General features: G+C 39.4%; 2 protein-coding genes across 3 annotated transcripts in view; one reads left to right on the forward strand and one right to left on the reverse strand.

The window, feature by feature from the left end:
• pde4ba (phosphodiesterase 4B, cAMP-specific a) overlaps positions 1-22924 on the forward strand; it is a 343053-nt gene that overhangs the window by 129782 nt on the left and 190347 nt on the right. Inside the window, exon 1 of one of the 2 annotated variants that reach the window (XM_049479226.1) lies at positions 11443-14041. The exons of the other annotated variant lie outside the window; for it this stretch is intronic. Coding sequence (XP_049335183.1) covers positions 13821-14041 — 221 coding nt within the window. The 5' untranslated portion in view covers positions 11443-13820. Of the gene's footprint in view, positions 1-11442; positions 14042-22924 lie in introns of those variants that run through there. 2 annotated transcript variants of the gene reach the window in all.
• Positions 1-22924, reverse strand: part of LOC111195860 (G2/M phase-specific E3 ubiquitin-protein ligase-like) — a 675934-nt gene that overhangs the window by 72994 nt on the left and 580016 nt on the right. The window lies entirely within an intron of this gene.

Here is a 22924-nt window from a genome sequence, read left to right on the forward strand (position 1 = left end):
ACCCAAGATAAAAGTGTTCTTTACTGCCAAAAGGTAATTTATGGCATCTTTCACAAATTTGGCATTGGAATTGATAATTTAGTGGTTGTCAAAGTTAATAACCACGCAAGCAAAAAGCGGCACTTAAAAGGCTAAAACTCACGAGTTACACAACTGAAAGATATTGTTATTGATAAAAAATGTTTATTCTTATTCCTATTTTTTTCTTTGATTCAATAAGAACACAAATGGATAAGCAGAATTGAAATCACAATTAGAATTAGCAACAGTCAGAAACGATGCCCAATCCTATTCAGGTACTACAGTATGAAATGTGGAGTCTCCTGTTGAAGATGATTGAGTTTGTAAAGATTTTTGTCAGGCTGTATTTTTGTCAGTGCTGATTCAGTGCTGTGCTGTGGGTTGAGAAGAACATGCCAAGATGCATGAAAACTGTGATTAAAAACCACAGTTATTACACCAAATATTAATTTCTGAACTCTTGAATCTTTATGGATTGTTTTCTTTGCATTATTTGAGGTCTCAAAGCTCTGCATCTTTTTTTTTTTTTGTTATTTCAGCCATTTCTAATTTCCTGCAAATAAATTCTCTAAATGACAATATTTGTATTTGGAATTTGGGAGAAATGGTGTCTGTAGTTTATAGAATAAAACAATAATGTTCATTTTACTCAAGCATATACCTATAAATAGCAAAATCAAAAAAACGATTCAGAAACTGAAGTGGTCTCTTAATTTTATACAGAGCTGCAGATTGTGCTGACTGGTGATGGACATATAAAAATGTATTCCTGCATTTTTGCCTGATGAGGGCAGCACTGAGTCGTCTCTTTGTGCTGGTAACCTATATACTTCCCTTTAGAATATTTACTACATATTTGCATCCATTTGTCACATCTGTATATAGTCATTATGAAAAATATTTTTTTATTTCTATATAGAGAATCTGAGTTTATAAGCTGTATCTGGTTAATGGTAAGGAGTGATCATGCAGTGATATCAGTGATACAGAGGAGCTGATCTGGTGGAGGTTATTTAATGGGAATGTGTCATGGAGCATTTATTTTGAATCATCTCCCATTAATGTGCGGTAATTGGACTGCTAATGGCTTGAAAGGTGCATGACACAGGGAGCCAACCGCACACACTCCTCACACAGGCATACAAGCCTACACACACACATACATTCACTCACACGCACACACACACAACCTTTGCCTTGCTCGCTGTGCCATAGCTCCACTTGTTAGAGGAGTGTTTAATGTGCCTTGCGTCAGAAGGATGAGGAGCGGAGAGGAAGGAAAAGGAGGCTGCAGGAGAGAAAGTGCTATTTTAGGCGCACAATTATTTTGCCGCTGACGTGATACCATTGCAGCAGACATTGATTTTGGTGTGTGTCCCCAAGTGGATTGTGGGGAGGCATTTATAGAGCAGCCATAAGCGATGGGACCAGAGGAGAGGGTGTAAGGCCACTGTTTAAAGCCACAGTGACTTTGTAGATATTTTGTTTGCATCCGATGTGGAACAAAAAGTATGACCAAAAGAATGGCCCCTAGTGGTCCTAAATGAGGGGTGCCAAACTCACATCAGGTGTCAAGGGGGCTGGACTGATTTTTATTGGAGAATCAGACAGTGTGCACACTTTTTTTTTTTAGATAAAAGGCTAACGTGTGCTGCTAATAGTAGTTACTACTAATGCTAGTGAGTGACTGACAAATAACAACCTTCTCTGACAGCCAGGCCACTCACTGGCTAACTGGCACAGACTTACCGTATTTTCTGCACTATAAGGCGCACCAGATTATAAGGTGCACTATCAATAAACGTCTATTTTCTGGTCTATTTTCATACATAAGGCACACTGGACTATAAGGCACATTTTGCGACACTAGTAAGGAACAGGGGTGTCGCCATGTTTTCCTTCTAATTTAGCAGGTCTCACCGCTGGGTGGTGGGGAGGTGGCTAACTAACTTAAGTAAAGCTAAGCTAAGCTAAGTAAACAAAACTTAAATGAAAAAAATCTGAAAACTGTTTATTTGGGTGAGTAAAGCCCTTCCATTTACTTACAGTAAGCTTAGATTTTCAGAGGCTGCTTAATTAGCTTTAGCAGCTAACTGCTAGCGCTAGTAGCCCATAGCTCTATACTGAGGAGATGTGAGTGTTTGTGTAAGCCAGGGCGATATTAACTACAGTCCGATATACTCACCTCTGAACGGCGAAAGAGCTAGCGCTTAGCAAGGTTAGAAGTTAATGCTAATTCTGATACAGCAGTGCTAGCCAGTGTTAGCAGCAGGTTACAGGCCAATAATACACCTCTGGTCATTGAAAGAGCTAGCGCTGATTGGTAAATTAGTATGTAAGGCACAACAGATTATAAGACGCACTGATGAATTTTGGGAAAATTAACGAATTTATGCCTTATACTGCAAAAAAAACTGTAATATAAATTAATGAATGAAGTAACACTTATTTCGCCTTTCTAGAAACCCAAGGACGCAAAACATCCATTTACACTCAGCACTCCGGTGAGAATTGGCGGCCAATCACACACAGCGTATTCTCACCCGGAAACAACCGTCCATCTGGAGGACTGTAATGGACACTAAGATAGGGACCCAGATGGGGTCTTGAACCCAGGACCCTAGCACTGGGAGAGAAACGTGCTAATCACTAAGCAACCATGTCCCCAAATATAATCTATAATTTGATCTCTATTATATGATCTAACTAAACTTTAATCTAAATAAATGTGTTCATAAACACAGTGTGAGAGTCAGGGTTAAGTATTAATTTAGTATTAGTTTTGCCTTGCAGTGCTTTAATGGTGGTAGCTAACATTTCTAGTAAAACCAGTAACATAATATACTCTACGTGTTTACTGTAATAACAAGCTTCAGCAATTCCCTCTCCCTGCACTCAGGTCGAGTGAGTGAATGGAGATTCTGATTGGTTTTGCCTTTGATTTTCACTCTATTTTCACACACCTCTCAGTAATGAAGACTCTGATTGGCTCTCTCTCTGAGTTTGACTCTGAGTTGATTACCTCCAGCTGGAATATAGATTGTAATTGATTGTGCTGTGGAGTTTGACTGTCTCCTTGTTTGTGCCTATTCATTAGTGTCGGTGTGATTTAGGGACATTGGATTTTTTTTAATAAGCAGCTGAACTCAATTAAATATTCACTATTGAGAACATGGGTTCTAAATATACATACTGGGCTGGATTAAAACCTTTATCAGGCCAGTTCTGGCAGTTCTGCAGCTTTGCTCCACTGACTCTTATTTAACATTTTGTGGCACTACCTGCAATACCTCACTTTTACCACACTCTAACATCTTTATGAAAACTGAACGAGCCATTTCAGTCAAAACTGTGGAAAACCAAGCCGTAAGAGCTTTAATCACCCAAATAAACGGCTTTCAGGAGAGAAATCTGTGTAGATTAAAGTCCAGTGCTTGTTCGACTTCGGCACCCCCCAGTGGCAAGACCTGCGCAATTACAAGGGTCTCCTATTTTTGGCCACACTACATTCATCTTAAACTTCCCTATATTAACTGGAAAATATATACATTTAAGCTTTTATTTTAATAATATCAACTCTTAACCTGATATTGGTGGCTTATAATGTGTGTAATAATGCGTATTTTTTAATCACCGGGCTTAGTTGTGGGACTGCACCGTTTCTTCACTGTGCCTATGGGATCCGGCGGCTCCCAGTGGTGTACAATGACATCGCATTTAGTTTGTATTTGGTTTGTAAGCGCTGCATCTTTGCTAGGTTACCTGTATGCGAGTAATACATGGAGAGCTTTGGTTACAGATCATTACTGATTAATAATGTCAGTCATAAAACGCTTCTCAGCCAATCATATTGCAGGGTCGTAATTAACTGTAGTATAACTGTTAATTTTTGTTAATTGTTAATTTTACATTGTTATTGAAGGAAATTCTCAATGTCTGCTTTAGAAAGCCTGGTAAATATCCAGTTTTACACACTCACTATAAACCTGATATTCTACACATTAACTTTATAATCTCTGATCCATTTCAAATCCAGCTCTTACATTACACAGTATACACAGTTCTAGTTTCACATTTTTAATTGGACACATTATGCAATGGCTATGTCTGTAATGTTTCTAAATGTAAGTGAAGCAAAAAATAAAAACAAGACTGTTTAAACATGTTTATTTGGATTAATATATTATTAATGATATTATAGCTCAGATAGAGTCGGTATATAAAACTGAAAGTCAGTGCTAGTCTGTCAGTCAGTGGCCTGGCTGTCAGAGAAGGTTATCATTTGTCAGTCACTCACTAGCATAAAAGTGTGCACACTCTGATTTTCCAATAAAAATCGGCCTGGCCCCCTTCAGAAATGAAGTGGATTTGACAAAGTCATTATAATTTTATCTGTAAATCAAGCTTTGGTCATTATCCTGGTTGAAAATGGTCTGTTCATACTGTTCGTTAATAACAAGGTACATTTAGAAAAATGTTGCACTCAGTTCTGACACAAATCCATCATGTGCATTAGGGGTGGGAATCACAAGGCATCTCACAATTTGATAGTATCAATACTATCAATATCATCAATACTATCAATATCATCAATACTATCAATATCATGATACTGTGATTCCAGTCTTTGAAACACTTTACAATAAGGGTACATTAATTAACAGTACTCACAACAGAAGGCCTAACTAATTATTAATTGACACTGGCTAAGGCATTATTAATCATATATATATATATATATATATATATATATATATATATATATATATATATATATATATATATATATATATATATATATATATATATTAAAATTAATGTCTTAATTAATTATTATTTACAACATAGTAAGCATTAAAATTTAGTAATGTTTCATTAATGTAATGTTATGTCTGGTGCCAATTAATAATTAGTTAAAACATCACATATATCCGTTTAACATTGTTTATTACTGTCATGAGTACTGCTATTTGTGACCCGTATATTTAAGTGTTACCCAATACTCTATATATAATGACACTTCAAGGGATGCATGTTACTCTAACAGATAAAATACTCATAAATAAGCAATTACCAGGAATTATGTATTTATTGACAGTGTCAGTTTTTACAGAATTCGAGTATTCCAATATGCTTTACCACAGGTATTACCCTATTCATTTGTTTAGCCGTAACTTTAGTGAGTCATATTGAGGGATTTGTCTTAGGGAGTTTAGAGCCCATATGTTTCAATAAACAAAACAAAAAAAAAAAGATTAATATTTAATGCAGCGTCTCGATCCTATCAAAACAATATCATATATCACAATATTGATATATTGTCCCACCCCTAATGTTAATCGAGACACAAGACACAGGTTCAATGGCAATGTAAAAACAGTGTAATAGTAATTTTCTTTATGTTAAAATGGAAAAGCAACATATTGTGTTCTCATATTTCCCATTTCCCATTGTTCCACTGTAGTGATTGCTTTTCTATTTGGCACAGATTCCTCTCCCTACCTGTGATCAGGTGTCTGGCAGATGTACTCAGGGTCTGAACCGCTGTCGTTTTTTTATGGAGTCCTGAGCGCAAGCACGTCATTGAGAGATTAGACAAAGCTCTCTCGCGCTGCCTCCCCGCGCTGCGTGTCTCAAATCTGTGCGAGTGTGTTTGTGTGACAGAGATTTTCTCTCATTCTCTCCGTTACGCATCCAAGAGAGAGTCGCATTCTGCTCTCTTCTCATCTGTTCTCTCCTTTCTTATCTCTTTTCTGTCTCTTCATGTCTTAAGACAAGTGCAATCAAGCACAGAACCAGCAAACTCAACTAGACACATATTAAATCTTAATAGAGTTTCTTGTGAGTCATGCTTTTGATGATCTGTTATACAGAAGCTCGTAATTTGGCATTAGATCGACGGACATTGTCTGAATGCAGTTTTCCTGCAGAACTGTGGACCTGTTTGCATAGGGCAGTAACAATGGATTTTGGTGATTGGCTCACATTTAGATTTTACATTTCTGTGTGAAAATCCAAGTGTAAACACTCCCAATATGCATTTTGAACAGATTTTGATCGAGTCACTCAGACCACCTTCACTAGAGGGTGATAGGCTCACTCAGTGCTGTAAAACGGCATTAAAGCCAGTGTGGAAATCTCAACATTTTATCAAATCTGACTTAAGTTCAAATATTTATGCATACATTTGTATTATTTAAATGTGTAAAACCAAATTGCCTTGCATTAACTTTAGAATGTGTAAAACTAACATGCTTTAAAGAGAAGTAAAAACTTTCAACGCTAAAAAATGGATATCCCTGTTGAGAGTTCATTAACACCCAACCCAGTACAACAGTAGAGCTTATAAACTATGATAGTGAAACTCTGAGTGCTGCACTGTGCAGTTCTGCAGAGGTTTATTTACCAGTTCGTTAAAATATTTATGTATGAATTTGTATGATTTGAATGTGTAAAACTAACTTGCCTTATAGAGGAAACAGACACTACATGCTTAGGATGCATTAACTTAGAATAGAATGTGTAAAACTAACACGCTTTAAAGAGAAGTAAAGACTTTAAACACCAAAAACTGGATACCCCTGTTGAGAGTTCATCAACACCCAACCCAGTACAACAGTAGAGCTTATAAACTATGATAGTGAAACTCTGAGTACTCCAAAAGGCATTTCTGCTGAGGTTTATTTAACAGTTTGTTAAAATATTTGTATGAATTGGTATGATTTTAATGTGTAAAACTAACTTACCTTATAGAGGAAACAGACACTACATGCTTAAGATGCACTCACTTTAGAATGTGTAAAACTAACATGCTTTAAAGAGAAGTAAAGACTTTAAACACCAAAAACTGGATACCCCTGTTGAGAGTTCATTAACACAGTACAACAGAAGAGCTTGTAAACTATGATAGTGAAACTCTGAGTGCTGCACTGTGCTGTTCTGCAGAGGTTTATTTAACAGTTCATTAAAATATTTATGTATAAATTTGTATGATTTGAATGTGTAAAACCAACTTGCCTTATATAGGAAACAGGCCCTACATGCTTAAGAGAAGTAAAGACTTTAAACACCAAAGTTTAAAGAGAGTTTAAATAAGGTTTATTTAACACACAAAAAATATTTGTATGAATTTGTATGATTGGAATGTGTAAAACTAACATGCTCTATAGAGGAAGCAGGTCTTACATCCATAAGATGCACTTACTGTAGAGTTTTGTTTTCTGTAACAGTAAAATATTGCAGCTTGCTGAGTTTTATGGTGGACTGGAAATTTTAAATATGAAGCTGACAAATACAGAGCCAACCTGGACACATGTTGAATTCTGGACAGTTAAGAGGGGTATGATGAGCAAAAAATAGATCAAATCTTTTTTTTTAACCTAATTATCTTCACATTTTTAGTGCCGAAAAAGTTGGTACCTACTGATTTCCCAATCCATATTAAACTTTTCATGAAGTATTCGATTGCCAGTGTTTCAAAAATACTGAGGGTGTCTGTGATTTTGCTAGGTAAACCAAATCACACATATATCACACATATCTCTCTCTCTCTCTCTCTCTCTCTCTCTTTTTTTCTGTTTCTCTTTTTTCTTTTTTTTATGAAAGTACTGGTAGGAGGACCCTGGTTGGAGTGCCACGTCTTTTCCATCTCAGTCGGCAGTCAGCAGCAGGTTTTTATGTAATGCTTTCAATTATGTAAGGTTCTATCTAAAGCTAACTCACAGAGTGCCCCGGCCAGTCCCTCAGAAAGCCCAGGAGAGCATAAATTCTGAATGTGAAGTTCCTCAGCACTGAGTACATCCTCTGCTGCAGCATCAGACCCTCAGCACAGTCTAAGCACTGAGTCTAAATCGTGCACCTGATCATCACAGATTACAGCATTGTGGATTATTGCCTCTAATCCAAGTTTATCACAAATTGCCTGGTAAAACTTAAGTTCACTCTAAATCCTTAACGAGGAATTAACTTCCCTTTAGTGGAATAAGGTTTATACTGTAGGTGTCTGTAATTCTACAATGCCTAATCCTCTACTAATAACATCTCATTCAGACTTAAAGCAGTAGTTTACACATCCGTGTTCCTTTCTCCAAAAGTAGTCAGTTAGCAAAGACACAGTTAGTGTTTTTAGTTGTGTGTTGGAGCTGTGAGTCAGATATTGCTTATCTCAAAGTGTACAATTTTTTCTAAGTCAGTTGTTCTAAAAATACACTGAGAGACAAGTGATTTTTGACATTAGGTCACTTTTTTATTTATACAAATTAAGAACTTCACTATATCTGCTATTGCTGTACTGCTAATATGGGAAAATATATATACTGAATAATTTTGCAGAACAGAAAATACATAGCAAATGCAAAGTTCATTAAAAATGTAGTTATCTTATACACATACTTATTTTTATCACACTATATTTTTTAAGTAAAAGTAATATTAAAATTGTTTTCTAAGAAATGTATTTGGACGTGAAAATGGATTTTAAAAAGACCATTTTCAGCCTATATGCGCTATTGGCGATGGGCCAGTAATTTAGCCCCACTCCGAAAAGTGGTCAAATCATATCATCATCAATCGTATCATTCTGTTTTTTGCGAGTGGAGGTCACAAAACCACGGTAACACTTTATTTGGATGGTCCATTTGATGGTCTTGTTGATGCTCTACTGACATTCAACTAACATTCAACTGAATGTCTACTAAATGCAACTTAACCCTATGTTGAATGCGAATGATTCAAATTCGAATCTAACCCTACACCCAACCCTAATCTTAACCCTAAATCAACAGTAAAATCTAACCCCACACTTGACACTAACCCTAACCTAAACTTTAAATGTAACTCTAAACCCAATGCTAAAATGTTAAGATTAGAGTTTGGGTTAGAGTTGGATGTCGGGTTACATTCAATAAAGAATCATTTACTTTCACCTTTCAGTTCAGTTGCATTTTATAGACATGCAGATGAATGTTAGTTGAATGTCAGTTGAGCATCATAAAATGGACCATCCAAGTAAAGTGTTACCATTTGTAGAATGTGCAAAACGAACACGCTTTCAGCAGAAGCAGAGTTAAGGCTTTAAATACTAAAAACTGGATACCCCTGTTGAGAGTTAATTAATACCCAGTTAAACTAATGTAATGATACTCAGTAAGTGCTCAGTGGTACGGTTCTGCAGAGGTTTGTTTAACAGTTTGTTAAATGAGGTCATTCAGAACATTACAGAAACCTTGCACGGTGCTGCATAATTAAGTCTGGCTAGTAAGAGCTGTGTGTAAGTAATGTTGGTAGCCATGTAGTCCGAATAAGGGCTCTGCGTACCTCCCACCACAACACATAGACATGGTCATAGACTGGAAAGAAAAAAGAGAATAATCAGTTTTATAGTTTTTGAGTGAGCACATGTGTTTCATGTGAATAAATAATTTTATCCGGCATGTATGGATGTATAGATAAAAACAACAGGCTTTTAACAGGCACTTTCACTTGTACATCCCCCTGACCGTGCAATAACCAGACTAAAGACCCTGTAGAAGTAGGTGATGAATGAATGGACTGTTGTAATCACACTGTCATGATAGGATCTTGGCTATTTGGAGGTTAGTCTTTGTCAGAGAGAAGGATTTTATTGATTCATTGATATGCTGTCACCTGGTTAATGATGGTAGAATATCCACAATATTTGTGTCCAGCCACAAATATAGTAATAATCAGATGCATTGATTGCATATAATAATAATATTACGCATATAAATATACACTTTAGCTTTACATTCACATCTAGCTAGCTTTCTTTTTTCCTCTCATCTGTCATCATCTTCTTCTTCTTCTTCTTCTTCTTCTTCACAAGCTCTCTTCTACCACAACCACCACACAACCCCCACCCCCACCCCCACCCTGGTCTCCATGGTGAGGATTAGGCTGATGCTGCTGGTTGACTGGCAGGCCAATGACTTTTCTGCAGAAGGCAGAGAAGAACGTGTGCTGTGTTTATCTGCAGTGTTCTGCTGGCAGGAACCTGAATAATCACACTGTTCTCCCAGCTGTGTTGGTGACGGATGCACCAGGCAGCGCCGTGTCTCCATTGCTCTGTTTGTTCACAGCGCCATGACTTCATTCACAGGGATGTTCTCACTCCGTGTATTGACCTTGTTGATTTGTTGAGCTGCTCCACTGAAGAAGTTGATTTGGCCCCTTTGCTTTCATCTATGGAAATTCATTCAGGATCCTCCTTTGAGGCCGAGGCTCGCGTTCTGAGTACGTCCTTCCTCTTTGTGAGCAGAGGTGAAATGAATCATCTCGGGCTGAATGGCAGCGTGGCATTCAGTAAAGAGCCTTCCAATACTACTAGAGTGCTGCCCTGCCCCCCACCACCACCCTCCCCCCCTCCACCACCACCCTGCACAGTGATTTGTGCATGCGCTATATTTGTCCGCATATAATTCATATTTACTACAATCAAGCCAGCTCATTCAGAATCATTGAGACACTGAGAAAGGGAATAGTGAGAGACACAGTGCGGACTGGAGGGAAAGAGACTGACAGAGGGTAGAGAGAGAGAGAGAGAGATTAAGGGAAGGGAGGGAAAGAGTGAAAGGGAGAAGGGTGACAGACAGTAAGAAAAAGGAGGGTATGAGAGACAGAGAAGGGTGGAATAAGAGAGACGGTGAGAGACAAAAAGAGAGAGAGAGGGTAGAGTGAGCGACAGAGAAAGGCGATAAAAAGAGAAAAGGGGACAGTGAGAGAGGAATGAATGAGAGACACAGTAAGAGTAAGATAGGAAAGAGAGAAAGACATTGAGTGAGGGAGGAGTGAGAGACAGAGAAAGGTGTGATAGAGAGATAGACTTTGGGAGAGGGTGGAGTGAGAAACACAGTAAGAGTAGGTATGGAGAGAGAGACATTGAGTGAGGAAAGAGTAAGAGACAGAAAAGGGAGGGAAAGAGAGGCAGAGATAAGAGGGAAAGAGAGAGACAGGGAAGGGAGGGAAAGAAAGATGTTTGGTGAAGGGAGGGAAAGAGAGAAACAGAGATGGGAGGGAAAGAGAGACAGAAAGGAGAGAAAGAGATGTTAGGCAAAGGGAGAGGATGAGAGAGACAGAGATAGGAGGAAAAGTGAGAGACAGAGAAGGGAGAAAAAGAAAGATGTTTAGCGAAGGGAGGGAAAGAGTGAGACAGAGATAGAAGAGAAGGAGAGAGACAGAGATGGGAGGAAAAGAGAGGGACAGAGAAGGGAGGGAAAGAGAAACAGACATTGAGAGAGGAAGGAGAAAGAGACATAAGGAGAGGGAGGACTGAGAGATAGATGGGTGGGAATGGGAGAGAGACATTAAGAAAGGGTGGAATGAGAGGCAGTGAAGGGAGGAAAAGAGAGATGTTAAGTGAAGGGAGGGAAAGAGAAAAAAGGAAAAGAGAGAGAGACTGACGCAGGGAAGGGTGAGAGGCAGGCTTGCTTGGTGTGTTTGCATTCCCTTCATAACTCAATCATGAGCTTAGATTGCCTCTGTCGTTCTTCCCCTTGTTGCCACCGTGAGCTGGTGCTGAGCTGCTAAAGGCCAAAAGCCATGATCAAAATTCACCCACCGTCTCCACCACAGCCGACCAACCGGCTGCTCCCGGGGGCGGAGCTTTCCTCCGTCACTATGCGTGCGTCTTTCTGCTTCTCTTTACGCTCTCTGCGCTGTGAATTCTGAATGAAGAGACTGCCTGGGGCTACCGAGTTAGGGACGTCACCTCTGGATCTCTTCTCCTCCGCTGTTTGTCTGTTTCTCTCTCTCTCTTTCTCTCTCTCTCTGTCTGTTTCTGTGGAGATTGACCGAGGGCGGGGCATCTGTAAAAAGGCCCAAGCATGAGGGAGGCAGACCCCTGCTCTCTTCCCCCTCTTACATTATTCATTTTGGAGGTTCCTGAAGCCGAACGAAAAAAGTGAGCAACCTCCGTGCACTTTTGAGAAAGAGGGAGAGGGAGGAGAAAGAGAGGGAGAGAACAAGTGAAGGACAGAAAGACAAAGTGAGAGAGAGGGAGAGAAAGCTAAAGATAGAAACAGGAAAAAGAGACACAAAGGAAGGTGACACATTGAGAGAGGGATCAGTGAGTGAGAGACAAGGGAGGGAAAAAGAGAAAGAAACGAAAGACGTAAAAGTAAGTGACCTTGAGTGAGAGGAGTAAATTACAGAAAATGGAGGGAAAGAGTAAGAGAGAGTGAGATAGAAGGGTAATAATGTTAGACAAAGGAGGGAAAGACATACAAATAAAGAGGGAAGAAAGAGAGTGAGAGGGCAAAGAGTAAGAGACATTAAGAGAAGGGAGAGAAAGAGAGAGAAAAAAAGAGGTAAAAGTAGGTGACATTAAGAGAGAGAGAAAGGAAGAGAGGAGTAAAAGACTGAAAAGGAAGGGAAAGAGTGAAAGACAGTGAGAGATAGAAGACTGATATTGTTAGGGAAGAGAGGGAAAGAAAGATACAATGATAGAGGGAAGATAGAAAGTGAGAGGGGGAAGAGTGAGAGAGGAAAAGGTAAGAGACATTAAGTGGAGGGAGGGAAAGAGAGAGAAAAAAGAGGTAAAAGTAAGTGACATTGAGAGAGAAGAGTAAAATACTGGAAAGGGACGAAAAAGACTTGATATAGAGAGAGAGACAGAGACAGAGAGAAAGGAAGAGGGGAGAGAAGCACTGAAAAGGAAGTGAAAGAGTGAGAGACAGTGGGAGATAGAAGAATGATATTGTTAGAGAAGGGAGGAAAAAAGAAACAGTGATAGAGGGAAGTGATAGAGAGAGGGGGAAAAGTGAGGGACAGTGAGTGAGGAAAGGATAAAAAACATTAAGAGAAGGAGGTGAAAAAGAGAGAAAGAAAAAAGGTAGAAGTGACATTGAGAGAGAGTAAAAGACAGGAAAAGAGAGGGAAAAGGAGAAAGGAAAGTAGGTGGCATTGAGAAAGAGAGAGAGAAAGGAGATAAGGAGTGAAAGACAGAAAGGAATGGATAGAGCGAGAGACTGCGAAAGAGTGATTGTAGAGACAATGATAGAGGGAAGAGATAGTGAGAGAAGTGAGAGACACTGAGAGAGAAAAGTAAAAGACAGAAAAGGAAGGGAAAGAGTGAGAGACAATGAGATAAAAGAGTGATATTGTTAGGGAAGGGACGGAAGGAAGGTGAGAGAGAAAAGGGTAAGAGGAAAAGGGAGGAAAAGAGAGGCATTAATAGAGGAAAGAGACAGTTAAAAAAGAGAGGGAAAGAGAGAGAGATATTTAGAGAGGGTAGAGACAGATAAGAGTGAAAGACAGTGAGATGGGTAAAGAAAAGAGTGCAGTAGAGAGTGAGAGACAGACAGTGAATGCGATAGAGACAGAGTGAAAGAAACAGAGGCGGAGAGAGAGAGAGAGAGCGTGCGCGAGAGAGAAGCACGAGTGTATGTTTTTTTCCTCTTTCTCACAGGAAGGAGGTGTGACTGTGCTCTGACGAAAGCTGCTTAGTGTGTCAGTGGAACTAAAGCGCACAAGCAGAGGATTGCTCCAGTGCTCCAGAGAGAGAGAGAGAGAGAGAGAGAGAGAGAGAGAAAGAGAGAGATCTTCATGCTGTGAGAGGAGAGGGAGAAAGAAGGAAAGAGAATGCAACAGAATAGCGGCAGTGTGTCTGGAAATCAGCTTATTTGCTAAACTGAAAACCAGCCTGCATGGCACGACCTCAGTCTTAGGAGGGAATCCTAGAGAGTGAGTCAGAGAAAGAGAGAGAGAGAGAGAGAGAGAGAGAGAAAGAAGGAGAGGAAAGCAGACTCACCCTCAGCACCGGTGCGTTAATCAACCCTGGCAGCATGGCGTCCAGCGAGCTGACCGCTCCTCCGGAGCCGGACCCCTGCATCCGTACCTTTAAGGAGCACATGCATCTGGAGCTGGAGCCCCCCAGGCTGGGCGCGGGGGGCAAGCGCATCACCTCTCCGAAAATGTCCCCCCGCAGCTCCCCACGACTCTTCCGCAAGCTCATGGTCAACAAGGGCGGCCGGCACAGACGCCGCTTCACCGTGGCACACACCTGGTAAGTAGAGAGGGGGAAGGAGGAGTAAAAAGGATGGAGTGAGGATGGGAGAGGACAAGAGGAAAATTTAAAAATAGGGAAAAGAGAAGAAAATAGAGAAAACTGAGAACAACTGTAGAAGAGAGGGGGAAATGAGAGGAAAGAATCAACAAAATCAAGAAGAAGAAGAAGAAATGTGAGGAAAGGATGGAGAGGATAGAAGCAGAGGAAGGATGGAGAAGAGAAAAGAAAGAAGAAAAGGAAAGAATAGAGAAGGTAGGGGATGAAGGGGACAGAATAACATAGAGGAGAAGGAAGGGAAAGGGTAAATGACAGGTAAAAATATACAAGTGAATGGAAAATAAGAAAAACCTATTAAGTAAAGAGGGCAAAAGAAGATGAAAAGATAAAGAAAGGAAAAAAAGAGGAAAATAAGAAAAAGGAGAGGGGTAAACATGGGGGGGGAGGAGAAGAATGTACGTGAGAAATGAGTAGAAAAAAATGAGAAGATAGAGAAAAGAAAGGAGAATGGACAGAATAAAGGAGGTAAACAGAGGAAAAAGGAGCTGGAAGCAGGTGGAGGAGAGGAGGAAAGGATAGAAAATAGTTATGAGGAAAGAAGGGAAAATAAACAGGAGAAAAAGAAGGAGAGACAAGAATATAGAGATATAAGAAAAAAAAAGAAGAGAGAAATTTGATTTATAAAGGGGAAGACAATTAGAGAAATACCAGAAGAAGAAAGTATGAAGAAAGAGAATGGAGAAGAGGGGAAGAAAATGAGTGAGAAGAATGTGGAGGAGAGGGGGAGAGAAAAGAATTTTAATTTGGAAGATGAAACAGAGACAAAACAGAGAAGAGAGTAAATATGACCAGGGGGGAGAAGGGAGAGGAATGGATGGAGAGGAGAAAGGAAGAAGGTCAAGAAAGAGTGGAGAGGATAGGAAAAGGCAGAGAAAAAGGAGGAAATAATGAAAAGAAGAGAGAGAAGAAGAGGGGAGTAAAAATGAAAGACGAATGTGGAGTGGAGGGGGAGAATGGTAAGGCATAAGAAAAGAAGGAGAGGAAAGAATAGAGAGTTTTAAAAGAAGAATGAGAGAAGAAATAGAGAATAGAGTAAACATGATATTCTGAGAAACAAGGAAAAGAATGGATGGAGAGGAAAGGGGGACAAATGAGTGGAAAGAACATGGAAGAAAGGGGAAATGGGGGAGAAAAGAATGCAGATGAGACACAATGTTAAGAATGGATGGAGTGAAGATGGGAAAAATGAGTGGGGGAAAAAGGGGAGAAAAGAATGGAATGCTGAGGGAAAGAAGGTGAGATTGGAAGAGAGCGTAGGTCAGGAGGAGGGGGAGAGGGTGAGGAGAAAGGAGAGAGAAGGAGATAAAGTATGGAAGAGAGTGGAAAGGAGAGAGGGAAAGAAGAGAGGAGAGAATCTGTATAAATAGTTTGGGGACAGTCATGGTTTCTTCTCTGGACTTCCTCTCTGTGTGACTTTGCTCTGTAGTTAAAGTGATCTGGGTGTATTGATGTTCTGTGTGTGACTCCTGAAACTGAAGCGGCGAATGTCCTTTTCATAGCTTTTCATGGCTTCTAATACCTATAAAACCCTGCTGAGTGGATGAGTCAGTGTGGATGAGTGTGTACGCGAGCAGTGTGTGTGTGTGTGTGTGTGAATCACCTGGCTTTATCCGAGTGTTTGATGTGTAAAACAGTGCTGAGTGTGTAGCTGAGCGGCGGCGGGCGCAGCAGGGGTATTTGTAGAGCTACTGTCCACTTCAGCACGACTGTAGGTAGCGTAATCCTACAGCCTGCACGTTATTCAGAAACGTATGGAAGTGTTCTGTCAGTATGCGAATGAACTAAGAGCTGCTGGGACTGTGACTATATGCTTACTTGCCTAAAAAAGACTACGTGACGGGGCTTGTTTGTGCAAACGGACGCGAATGCCAGCGAAGGCTGATTTTAATCAAAATTCTTGTTTCGAAAGTCTCAATCTACTTCTGCAATCGTCGCTTTCGTGTGTCTGTGTCGCAACGTCTCTGCGGGAAGCTGCCGAGAAGCTGCCGAGGAGCTCTGTGGTTTCAGCCACAGCGTAACTACAGAGAGCATGTGCCAAGCCGAAGCCCTGTGTGTTTGTTTTTTCAGCAGCTCGGCTTTCGGCTCTCCTGGCTGATAGCGCCGTTGGCAGCGACGTCAGAGCGGCGGCTAGGAAAGACGTCCTTCAGCCCCAAATCCACCTTGCAGAAATTCACTCTCGCTCGCGCTGGCTTTGAGCAGAGCCGAGGGGAGGAAAGAAAGAGAGGAAAGTACTGACGTTTGCATCAGTTTCAGCTGACAGGGGAGCTGACTTGTATTGTAGCACTGGTTGCCTTTTAATGGGATATAAGCGAGGATATATAAGGATGTAACCAGAACTGAAACATTATGCAGCACGTTTTACTCAAGGTCGTTACTCAAGGCTTTCTGTGAAACAATTTGAAGGGCCACGATTCTGCATATCATTTTTTTTTACTCCATATTTTTACTCCATATCCCCATCCTCAGCTCCAGTACCTGCTAAAACAGAGCATTTGGCAACCCTGCCAACTCACAATAGGCTTGGGCCCATGGTTTTGTTTTTCATATCCTGTTTTTTTTTCTTAGTATTGTTTTCATCAGTGACCTTAAAACAGTTCCTTCATAAGCACATAATGTTCATTGTGTTCTGATGCTTAATGACATTTTACCATACGTCAAGCCAAAATACAATACATCATCCATATTTAAGCCCATTACTTCAGTACACTGCGGTCAGAAGATGCCGTAATGTCCTTTTCCAGTCTGGCCCAATGGTGCCGATGCTTTTTTTCTCCCTCTTGTCCTCAGCTGCAGAGATAAGATCATGCCTGTTGATGTGTGGGCAGGATAAGCTACGACACTGGAGGACTATTTTGAGCGTTCGGTAAATAGAACATATTTAGTGTCCCAGCTAGACTGGCACTACTGCTGCGCTGAACTGATTCAAGGGACTGATTCTATTATGACGATATAAGGCTGCATTGTAAGCAAAAAAGAAAAAAAAAGCTTCTATAAGGTGCTAAAATGGGTTGTTTAACTCCATTTTTGATGCTATTTTAAATAGGTATGTGCAATATTGCACATAAAAAAACTGACATTCTGATATACAGCTCTGGATCATTTAGATTTTACCGAATTGAAAACCTCTGGAATATAATCAAGAGGAAGATGGATGATCACAAGCCATCAAACAAAGCTGAACTGCTTGAATTATTTGCAGCAGGAGTGGCATAAAGTTGTCCAAAAGCAGTGTGTAAGACTGGTGGAGGAGAACAAGCCTGACAAATGCATGAAAACTGTGATTAAAAAATTAAACTTCTATTCTGTGCATTATTTGAGGTCTGAAAGCTCAGCATCTTTTTTTGTTATTTCAGCCATTTCTCATTTAAGGCTCTAAATTACAATATTTTCATTTGTAATCTGGGACAAATGTTTTCCGTAGTTTTTAGAATAAAACAACAATGCTACTTTTACTCAAACATTTACCTATAAATAGCAAAATCAGAGCTGTGTAGGGTGTGATATTAAAAAATACAAATATTTTACCAGATTTTACTTTTCAAGAAGTTGGTGATCCACACAGATTTCCGTGATGTACCGATGTACTGTTCAAATAAGAAAATACTGGCTGAAGCTCTGCTGACAAAAACTAAAAGTGCTTAAACTCAGCTAAAATATTTCCTTAATATCTTAATAGAAGATACATCCTAGTCACGTTATGAGTTATTACAGGAAATATAATCCCTTATAGTCTGCGCATCTACATCTCCAAATCTTGCTTTTCCATTTTGTATTAATTAAAACAGAGTTTGGCTGGAGTACCTGCGTAAATGTATAAATAAGTTTAATTGCAAGTGTGCAGGTGACTCTATACATCATGATAAAGAGACTAGAGAATATTAGAGGCAGGGAAATGCTTGAGGGTTAAAGGAGAGGAACGGTGCTCTCTGTCTCACTGCAGCTGTCCTTTTGTCTGTTCAGTCTCACTAGAAATGTCATCCAGGCAGCCATCTGGAGGACTGGGTGACAAAAAGTCATAATGATGCGCTGTTTATTAATCGTTATCACAGTATTGGCCTTTGCAGTACTGATACAGCAGAGGCTGGCACATGCAAATGAGACCCCGGTGAAAATCGTGCCAAAATTGTGGCGTGTGTCGACCACTTTACCATATCCTCATCACAGATGTTCCTGTTGATATTTGAACAATAAGGCTATGTTGAGACTGAAGGTAAATTGGATCTGTTGAGATATTGACTGTCTGCATGGTTATTGGCAAGTGATCAGATTGGATTTGCCTGTCTGGACATCACAAATGTATAAGCATGGTTTGCTATAGTTGGGTTCAGTATGTAACCCCTGGTGCTCTTGTTGACCCCAGATGTTCCAACAACCACTTCCAAATGTGGTTTAGATCCATATCCAATCTAGTATGACATTTATTTATTTTTTTGTTAAAGCCCAGGTCTGTATAGACCTGACCACCGCCCACCTCACTGGGGACCAAAATTACGTCAGGCCAAGATATATATATAAAAAAAATATATAATTATAAATTAACTTTATTTAATTAATTCAGTTCAAAATGTGAAAATTATATATTATATAGATGTATTACACACAGAGTGATTTTTTATATTTTAATCATTTATTTCAAATTGAAAACCTCTGGAATATAATCAAGAGGACGATGGATGATCACAAGCCATCAAACCAAGCTGAACTGCTAGAATTTTTGCACCAGGAGTGGCATAAAAGCAGTGTGTAAGACTGGTGGAGGAAAACATTCCAAGATGCATGAAAACTGTGCTTAGGACCACATTTGAACTGGTAGTTTGCTGAATTTCAATTTAAAATCAATATTTTTTATTTCTGTTTTTAAATGTAAGAATTTGAGGTTGATTTCTGTTACTGGTCTTAAAGTTTTCAGAATGTAAACAACCCTAAACAACCATATTACTGCTGAGCAAAGGGGGTTGTATTACCTACACTTGTGGCCAGTAAATGCAGCTGCAAATTAGGCAATCAGTCACATTTTGTATTTTTTTAAATAGAGTTTTTGTGGCATTGTTGACAGTGTCATGTACCTGTATATCATGCATTGCATGCAATCACTTCAATCTCAAGTGTTCCTGTGACTGTATACTAGTGTATATCTGTAATAAATAAACTGTTTGATATTAGATCAAGGAGAATAGAGTGCGGTTACGTTCAAATACATTCACATTTCATGTTTCATCAGACTATGAAAAAACAATTTGGATAAAGGCAACAAAATGCATGAAATCCAATCTGACCTGTTAAAATCATGTAGCATGTTCGCAAATCAGATACGAATCTGATATACGACTACATATTAAGTTGATTTCTTGTTTGAAAAACAAAAACAAAAAACAAATCAGATTTGACATGTTCACACAGCCCTGACAAAAACTAATTTGTCCACAATATAAAAAAACATAATATCAAAATAAAAGTGTCATTCTGTCTTGAAATCACTCTATTTTGTTTTTTTGTGTTTTTTTTCTTCGATATTTACTCTGAAGCTTTAATGGTATTTTATGTATTATTTTTTATTTTTGCAGTTTATATGCAAATATGTACTACATATTTTTTACTTAAAATTGTTTTACTTTATCATTATTTTTCATTTAGTTTCTTTACTTTTATTTTATACAAAATCTCTACAGAAGTCTTTGTAAGTTACTGTTTACTAAATAGATTTTCTGAACAATTGGCAGCACTGCTCTCAGTCAGTGTGGGGTTAATGCTGCAGTTCTCCAGTCAGCCATTCCCTGTCAGAGCTGAGTGTTTCTCCCTGTGCTTAGTCAGCCAGGCAGACCCTGTTAATGTTTAATGTATCAGGTACAATGCTGAGACTCTGTGGACTCGCACACAGACTGCAGGCGGCTTACGCTGGCAAACACGCACAAGTGCCTGACATTAGTCATGCAGCCCATCATTAGAGACAGAAAGCAACAGGCCTGTCAGACCAACACACTGATGCTTATCTCTAGAAAAAGGGTTTTAAAGGCTTTCGTAAAGAGGTTATAGAGTCTGTATGTCATCTGTAAACATGAAAAGCCTTTTTGCCTCATGAAACGATCCCAGAGATTCAACCAAGGCTCTTGAGCGCCGGGCTGTATTGTTAATAATTCAAAGAGAAGAGAAGCTTTGCTTTAAATGTGCAGAAAAAAAGAGGTCTTTCCATATGTAGAAACTAAGGTCACGGTTCAGCCTCCTCTGTTGTAGACTTGAGAAAAACTAATTAAAAAGATGTATCGGAGGTCAGGCCGTAAAATTTAAATTCTTGTAATGCAGGTCAAAAGGTGTTAATAGAGGTCAATTATTATATATTCATTTATTTTGCACTGCTGCTAGTGCATCTAAAAAAAATAATATCATTAAAAAGTTACTTTATTTCAGTAATTAAGTTCAAAATGTGAAACTCATATATGGTATAGATGTATTACACACAGAGTGATCTATTTTAAGCGTTTATTTATTTTATTTATTGTTGATGATTATGGCTTACAGCCAATAAAAACCCAAAAATCAGTGTCTCAGAAAACAAAAAAATATGTAAGACCATTCAGTACTTTTGGCAGTGTGGGCAGTGTGCCTAGTCCTGCTGGAAAATGAAAGTTGTAAGCAAATGGGAGCATGAAACGCTGTAAGATTTTGCAGGAAATCACTGCACTGACTTTGGACTTAATAAAACACAGTGGACCAACACCAGCAGATGACATGTCTCTCCAGACCATCACTGACCATCAGTAAATTTTACATTTCATTTGAAAATCAAGGGACCAGAGTCTGAAGGAAGAGTGGAGAGACACACAGTCCAAGCTGCTTGAGGTCTAGCAGTGCCAATATTACACATTATAGCACGAACCTTGAGTGTATTATTGCGATTATACCACAGTTTCATTATCGCTGTTTATTGAAAGATTTCGAGTTAAAGAGAAAAAGAAAATATGATCTGTTTGGTTATAAATTCTCAGCTAGTTAAAAAAGTTAAATTACTGCTCTGTTTGTAGCTGCGCTGTTTGGCTTGTAAGCGCTGCACCGTTGCTAGGTTAACTGTATGTGGGGGAGTAATACATGGAGAGCTTCGATTACAGTGCATTACCGGCTGATAATGTCATTCATAGAATGGCTTCCAGCCTTCCAGAAATTGCAGAGTCGAAACTAACTGTATTCATGTGATAGAATGACGCAGTCAAAGTCCTGACTTAAATCCCATTGAGCTTCTGTGGCAAGACATGGAAAATGCTGTTTGCAGACGCTCTCCATCCAACCTGGCTGAGCTTGAGCTATTCTGCAAACAAGAATGAGCAAAAAATTCTCAATATACCCCCCAAAAAAATACCCCAAAGACTTTACAGTTTTGAAAACCATGTATATTTTTTGTTCCAGCTCAGAGTTATGTGCTAATTCGTGTTGTTTTATCACTTAAAGTCTTAATAAAATACATTTAAGTTTATGGTTGTAAGATGACAAAATGTGAAAAAGATCAAGGGATTTTTCCAATATTTCAGACGATAACCTTCGAAGGTTTGAGTTATAGAAGTCTTGTCATTGTATGCTGTTCTACAAATTGTGTGTATTTGCTGTATTTCTGATCTTGAATCCTGATCCAGTGTGTGGGCTTCTATTAGCTATGGTTCATCAGCAGGGCTTTTCCAGCATTAGGTAACACTGAGGATGGAACATGGGGGAGGGCTTCTTCAAGGGAGTGAGCTGGTGCATGAACGACAACAGCGAGCGGTGAAGTGGAAGAGCTCCACTAACAGAGTGGCCTATCCTGCCCTCCAACTGTCCCTTTCTGTCTCCCCCTGCTTGTGTTCCTTCATGCACTGATCAGCTGTAACATTAAGAGCTCTGACAGGTGAAGAGACATTGATTATCTCGTTACCGTGGCACCTGTCAGTGGATGGGGTTTATTAGCCAGCAGGTAACCTGTCCAGTCTTGAAGTTTATGTGTAGTAAGCAGAAAAATTGGGAAATCAACCTGCAAGATCTGAACAACTTTGACAGGGACTAGATGGTGTTGGATAGACTGCTGTGTCAGAGCCTCTCTAAAATATCAGGCAGGTCTTGTGGGACCAAAAGTCCTCTAATAAAGGACAACCGGCGAACTGGCAACAGGGTAATGGATGCCCAAGGCTCGTTAATGCAATCCATGGAGACCCACATTCACAACTTACAGGCTGCTACAAACCTCCTTGATGTGACCATAGCTCACATCCTCACTGTCCAATGAGAAAAAAATGTCTCCATTTTGGCCGATTTTTAGTTTGTTTGCTGCATAATTTGAACACACAATCTGTCCCTTACATTTTCCTTATGAAAGGACCAACATAACTTCCCAAAAGTACCTGAAATAAAACTCTTTTTGCATTGACTTCCATTGAATTCCATATACATATACTGATATATTTATATATATTGTGCTGCCCTAATTCTTAGGCACCTTTAAGATGTAGCAGTCTGGTGTAACGCTTTGCGTATGGTCTTCTAACTTAGGCCCAGCATGGCCCATATAGGTAGTGGCCCACATAGATGTAACTGAATATGTAGCGCTAACATTTCTGCCTCTTTGCCCCGTCGCAGTATAAAAATAATTTAAAAAATAAAGTACAACAAGCCACCCACGTTCCTCACGCTAATCTGCTTTCTTCTTCGACTAATGAGATCTGCTTTTATTCTGCTCTTCCTCGGGGCATAATCTTTGGAGCTGTTTCCTCTCTCAGTAGGAGACATTATGCTACATTAACATACACAAATATGCGAGGAGGCCCAACAAAAAAAAAAAAGTTTGGAGAGCTCTATTAAAAGTTA

The sequence above is a fragment of the Astyanax mexicanus genome, chromosome 5 (genome assembly GCF_023375975.1).
Source record: "Astyanax mexicanus isolate ESR-SI-001 chromosome 5, AstMex3_surface, whole genome shotgun sequence".
NCBI classification, from domain to species: Eukaryota; Metazoa; Chordata; class Actinopteri; order Characiformes; family Acestrorhamphidae; genus Astyanax; species Astyanax mexicanus.